General features: G+C 41.0%; 1 protein-coding gene across 1 annotated transcript; it reads left to right on the top strand.

Moving 5' to 3' along the window:
* The first annotated feature begins 1,784 nt into the window (after window positions 1–1,784).
* LOC308097059 (heat shock protein 75 kDa, mitochondrial-like) lies at window positions 1,785–5,263 on the top strand. The gene is made up of 7 exons (XM_080444643.1): window positions 1,785–1,989; window positions 3,004–3,073; window positions 3,197–3,344; window positions 3,599–3,784; window positions 4,170–4,308; window positions 4,436–4,521; window positions 4,846–5,263. Exons 1-7 carry the CDS (start codon window positions 1,848–1,850, stop codon window positions 4,993–4,995), a joined length of 921 nt encoding a protein of 306 aa, XP_080300769.1. The 5' UTR covers window positions 1,785–1,847; the 3' UTR covers window positions 4,996–5,263.
* The last annotated feature ends 1,492 nt before the right edge of the window (window positions 5,264–6,755 follow it).

Here is a 6,755-nt window from a genome sequence, read left to right as displayed (position 1 = left end):
ATAATGTAATAACGGCTCAAATTGTTAAGAAAAGTGTTACATCGTAATAATCAGTATCAGTATCATGTCAGTATCATGGTATCATGTCAGGATCATAGTCAGTATCATGGTCAGTATCATGTCAGTATCATGTCAATTTCATGGTCAGTATCATGGTCAGTATCATGGTCAGTATCATGGTCAGTATCATTGTCAGTATCATGTCAGGATCATGACAGTATCATGGTCAGCATCATGTCAGTATCATGTCAGTATCATGTCAGTATCATGGTATCATGTCAGGATCATAGTCAGTATCATGTCATTATCATTGTCAGTATCATTGTCAATATTGTCAGTATCATGGTATCATGTTAGTATCATGTCAGTATCATGTCAGCATCATGTCGTATATTGTAATAATCAGTATCAGTATCACCTTGCGTAGCCGTTCATAATGTAATAACAGTTCATAATGTAATAACGGCTCAAATTGTTAAGAAAAGTGTTACATCGTAATAATCAGTATCAGTATCATGTCAGTATCATGGTATCATGTCAGGATCATAGTCAGTATCATGGTCAGTATCATGTCAGTATCATGTCAATTTCATGGTCAGTATCATGGTCAGTATCATGGTCAGTATCATTGTCAGTATCATTGTCAGTATCATGTCAGGATCATGACAGTATCATGGTCAGCATCATGTCAGTATCATGTCAGTATCATGGTATCATGTCAGGATCATAGTCAGTATCATGTCATTATCATTGTCAGTATCATGTCAGGATCATGACAGTATCATGGTCAGCATCATGTCAGTATCATGTCAGTATCATGGTATCATGTCAGGATCATAGTCAGTACATGTCATTATCATTGTCAGTATCATTGTCAATATTGTTAGTATCATGGTATCATGTTAGTATCATTGTCAGTATCATTGTCAGTATCATGTCAGTATCATGTCAGCATCATGTCGTATATTGTAATAATCAGTATCATTGTCAGTATCATGTCAGCATCATGTCGTATATTGTAATAATCAGTATCAGTATCATGTCAGTATCATGTCAGTATCATGTCAGTATCATGTCAGTTTCATTGTCAGTATCATGGTCAGTACCATGTCAGTATCATGACAGTATCATGGTCAGCATCATGTCAGTATCATGTCAGTATCATGTCAGTATCATGGTATCATGTCAGGATCATTGTCAGTATCATTGTCAGTATCATGTCAGTATCATGTCAGTAATCATGTCAGTATCATGTCAGCATCATAGTCAGTATCATGTCAGTATCATGGTCAGTATCCTGGTCAGCATCATGTCAGTTTCATGGTAAGTATCATGGTCAGTATCATGTTATTATCATGTCAGTATTATGTAAGTATCATGGTCAGTGTAAGAGCATTGGTTCCGAAGGTTACTTATGAGAGCCAGCTACGCTGAGGGGATCCTATCTAGACTGTGAAACTAAGTAAAGCGAGTTAAGTTGAGTTGAGCTTTTATCATGCAGTGGAAAATGACTTCCGATTAGGAGTGAAATGATGAACAGTAATTAATTGGTCAGATAACAATGTTTTGTTCTAAAATGATTGGTTTAGTGATTCACAACTATTCACAACTTCACTAAAATGGGAATGCTTATCGTTCCATATTATAATTTCAAAATGTGTGTTTTAGTCTGCTGTTAACATAACTTAACATAACTCATCTTGATGATTTAGGCTTTTATTACTTACATCGTCATTTTATTATCAAAATCAATCATCAGATTAAGTGGAAGAAATAATGGACAGATTAGTTGTTTATGGATGGATTATGGTGGATAGTTGAAACCAAGACTTATTTCATGTTTTCCTATGTGCATGTGCTTTGAGCAGAAGCCCACCATGTTTGATGTGAGCAGGGAGATGGGCTCCAGCGTGGCTCTGTACAGCAGGAAGATTCTCATCCAGACCAAGGCCACTGACATCCTGCCCAAATGGCTGCGTTTCCTCAGAGGTCTGTGTCTCTCCTCTTACGCCTCATACTTTCAAAATGACTGATTTTCAAGCAACGCAATACATTCCACAAGCAAGTAGAAGAATACATTTTATTTTAGGATGTTTTCTTTTTTTCCGGACCTTCACTTAAAGGAGAATTTTGGACTAAAGTTTTCTTACCTTTTCTATGACGTTATGATATCTTAGGATGAATGGTACAGTAGAAAAATTTCATAACTCCACCCCTGAGCCACCACAGCTTAAAAGGTGCGCGGATAGGCCTTAGGTTAGATCACATATTTTAATAGCTTTTTTGTATTATTTTTCATGTGAGATCTGACGTTCATAGTGACAGAACACTATGCAACCAAAAAAAAAAAAAAAAAAAAAAACAGAAGTCTCGCTAGACGAGATTGAAATCTCGAGATGGGGTGGAGTTATGAAATTTTTCTACTGTACCATTCATCCTAAGATATCATAACGTCATAGAAAAGGTAAGAAAACTTTAGTCCAAAATTCTCCTTTAACAACTTTCAAACTGGCGACTTTCAACCTGGTGTCAATAATCTTCAAAACTTTTGAACATTTACAAAAGGATCAAACCTAAAAAAGCTGCAAGCTCACAAGGCATTGTGACGCTTTGTGAGCTTAAAGATTGGCTATTTTTGCCTTCATCATACAACGACGTACTGTATATAGGGTTTAAATGGTTAATCAGGACACTAAAGAACAAGTTTATAGTTACAGGGATGGCCTAGCAAGAGGCAAGGTTAAGAAACAGTCCGCACTCACAAAATACATTTTATGCACTTTTTAAGCAGAAGTCTGACAAGCGGATGTGTTTTGGCTCCTCGGGCCTTCATCAGTTTCTAGCAAGAGGCAAGCCTCTTGAAATTAGAGGAAAGCCTCTTGAAATTAGCCTTCACACTCTCAATAATCCCCATGCATGACCTTTAAAGTCTTTTAAAACTGGCAAAACGATGTATATTGTTTTTATGATGTTATGTATGTATGTGTGTGTGTATTTGATCAGGTGTTGTGGACAGTGAGGACATCCCATTGAATCTGAGCAGAGAGCTGCTTCAGGAGAGCGCTCTGATCAGGTAGAACAGCCGTTTAACACATTCTGCCATCTTTCACACAATTGACCATCTCACAGACCATCCACCCGCCTATATGTCTATAAAATAGCATTTAATCGGACCCAATGGCCCTTCGTCCTCCAGGAAGCTCCGTGACGTTCTGCAGCAGAGGGTGATCCGCTTCCTGTTGGACCAGAGCAAGAAGGAACCAGAGAAGTACAACAAGTTCTTTGAAGACTACGGTCTCTTCATGCGTGAGGGAATCGTCACCACCCAGGAACAGGACGTCAAGGTGCAGTCTTTGGGGCTTCATATTTGAATTTTGAATATTTTAATGCTTAATGGTCTGCAAAATAGTCTGGGAATGTTGTTTTTGTTTTGTCTCCCTGAAGCAGTTTTCAACATTAAATGAATAAGATCTTTTATTAGCACAGGAAACTACAAATTGGAGTATATGTAGCATGTCTTAAATTTAAATTAAAGAGGTTGAGATGTTTTTCACTGTTAAGAGTCACTGACTGTCCATGTCGCTTCTCAAATTTACAGGAGGATATCGCTAAGCTGTTGAGGTTTGAGTCCTCGGCGCTGCCCGCCGGGCAACAGACCAATCTGATGGAGTACGGCTCCCGCATGAAGGCTGGCACACGCAACATCTACTACCTGTGTGCCCCCAACCGCCACCTGGCAGAGCACTCTGTCTACTATGAGGCCATGAAACAGAAGGACATGGAGGTGACGTTTGAGAATTGTCTGTGTGACACAAAGTCGGGTTTCTCTAGCCGTGATTTTGTGCGAATTATGTTGTAACTCACTGTCGGGCCGGGCGGGGAGGAAGGGGGGCGGGGGCGGGGGCCTAATTGTAATTCTGTTTTTAATCTTATATCTAAATAAAAAATATTTGTCATTTAGTTATTATGATGAACGGCTTGACTCATTTTGGTGCACCGTGGTGCCTTACGCACTGTGTGCTGTGCCGGTGCCTAGTGGCGGTACTGCTGGTGTCTTAAATCCATCTGTTTTTCTTTTGCTCTGGCAGATTAGTCTGGTTTCCAGGTATACCTCTTGTCTTGTGTTGAATCCATCCGTTTGTTTGTGACTTGGCGTTTTGTTCCTCCAGGTGCTGTTCTGCTATGAGCAGTTTGACGAGCTGACACTGCTGCACCTCCGGGAGTTTGACAAGAAGAAGATGATCTCCGTGGAGACGGACATCGTGGTGGACCACTACAAGGAGGAGAAGTACCAGGACAGCAAGCCCGGTTAGACCCCCCCCCTCCCCCCTCCCCTGTCGCACCATTTCTGCTTCAGCACAGGGTTCTCGAACTGCTGTTGTCCTGACCTCTGCTGGTAGACTTGACTCCTCCTCTCCTCTCTGTTTGTCTGCAGAGTCTGAGCGCCTGACAGTGGAACAAGCTGAGGACTTAATGGCCTGGATGAGGAACGTGCTGGGCCCCAGAGTCACCAATATCAAGGTAATGAAAGCAGACGGCATCAATGCATATCGTCACTGTCTCCACATTCTAACTTTTGGTGTTTTTTTGTAAATGAATGCCCTACTTGATCATACTACAGCGTCACAAAATTATCAAAAGTAGCAGATTCGAGGTTTGTAGCAACTTCTGAATTTGAATCCTGAAAAGTAACTTGTAGTTTTGAACATGAGGTTTCCACCCGACAGAGACGATATCTTGGAACCCTTGGAAGGGCAATTGCTCTGTCTTCTCAATTGACACCTGTGTGGTTCATTAGCATGGAACCCATTTGAACCCTTTTCACTCCTTCCTTACCACCACCAGGTGACCCCTCGCCTGGACACACACCCAGCCATGATCACAGTGCTGGAGATGGGCGCCGCGCGCCATTTCCTCCGCACCCAGCAGGTGGCCCGCAGCATCGAGGAGAGAGCCCAGTTACTGCAGCCCACACTGGAGATCAATGCTGGGTAAGAGAGAGGAAAGAGATACGGGCGCCTGTGTGCAGTGTAATGGTGCATTTAAACAGTGCCTTTATCCAAAGGTGTTTACAATGTGCATTACATTCACACATTCGCCTCTTCTCTGCTTCCGTTTTGTCTTTGCAGTCGCGTAAATTTGTCCTACTGTAAATCTAATTAGTCGAAGCATATATAGCTTGCTGCTTATCACAAATGGGAATTAACAAATATGTTTTAAAGATATTTTTAAATATTTGTTTTCGTGAACGGAATTGACGGACAACGGCTTACTTTCTCGGCTTTCGGGACGTGTAGTTCCGGACTCTGTATAGCATTCGGAGATTGTGGAATAGTAGTCTGGCTACTGGCTACTCAAGGACACTTGAGTAAGACAAGTGTCCGGGAACCTTCCGATTCCCAAGTGCCTGCCATACCTCCTAAACTACTGCCCCATGGTCACAGGGATTCAGTGTGGTTGCAGTGTACAGCAGGATCACAGCAATACTTGTAGAACTAGAAAGCAGTTTATTTGTTTAAAACTGTGTTTTGGCCCATGGTCTTCATCAGGGTAATCAGGGCAAGAACACACAACACCAAATATTTTTTGTCGTTTGTTCTTATTATTGTTTTGTTTTTTTGTACTAAAAAAGGAAGAGGTATATTTTGTGTTGACCTCATCAAAAAGATGCATGCACTGAAAGAGACCAACTCTGAAACATCTAGTCACAAACATGAGAATTTAAGCTTCAGTCTCTGATAACACCTGGCAACACTGAAGAACCTCAAGACCTCCAGATCATCATCAACCACTGCTTGCTACAATAGCCTTCCACATTTTTCATTGAATCTTCTCCCATTGCAGATCTATGACAATGCCATGATCGCAGCAGGCCTGAATGACGATCCCAGACCCATGATAGCCCGTCTCAACGAGTTGCTGACCAAAGCTCTGGAGAAGCACTGAGACAGACACAGATACAGTGCACAGTACAGCCTGCCTTGGCTTGAATGACTATGGCCTATAGACTAAACCACGATCTGCAGCCCCTGCAAAGCATGAGCTGCTTCCAAACCGCACTAAAGGCCCCTCTTAAGCCATGCAATCACTTCATCTAGCCCTCCCATTCAAACGGTTGAAGACAGAGGACATACCGGCCAGAGCGTGGGTGGAATGAAGAAGGACTATTGGAAGACATTTCTATAGAGCACTTGTGGTAATATTTCTGCGTCTTATTATTTATGTTTTCTGTTCAGAGCTATTTCATAAGGATGTTGTTTGCGCCGCTGGTGATGATGGTATTCGAAGATGGTGCCATGAAGATGCGCAAGGTTTCTTCTGTCATGTGGCTTAGGGTTTGAAAGCAGTCGTAACAGACTGCTGATAAAGTTGGACTCCATTCTATTACAAATACAAGCCTTCTGTACCAACAGTTAAGAAAAACTGTTACTCTTTGTCCCTCTGTCTTTATTTATCCAATGTTATTACCCATTGTCTCTCCTTTTTTCTTTTACAGTGTGTCACTCATTTTGATATTTGATTAAATCTAGACAATCTATTTTGAGATTAGGTATAATAAACGGTGTAAATGATTTCATACCTGATGTTAGGTTAGTGTTCAAATGAATGAATTCATCCAAAAGGATTAGTTCTTTGTAACCTTAACTTAATACCAGTATAGATTACACAGATTTTTTTAATTGAATAAAGCATTCGTGAAACCCTTGATGGTGGTTTAACGTCTATAAGAAATTGTTAACAAATACGGAAAAATC

Source organism: Gymnoscopelus braueri, assembly GCF_963280865.1.
Source record: "Gymnoscopelus braueri genome assembly, chromosome: 12".
In the NCBI taxonomy this organism is placed as follows: Eukaryota; Metazoa; Chordata; class Actinopteri; order Myctophiformes; family Myctophidae; genus Gymnoscopelus; species Gymnoscopelus braueri.
The sequence above is the reverse complement of the archived record's forward strand: the minus strand, read 5'-3'. Positions and strand labels throughout refer to the sequence as shown.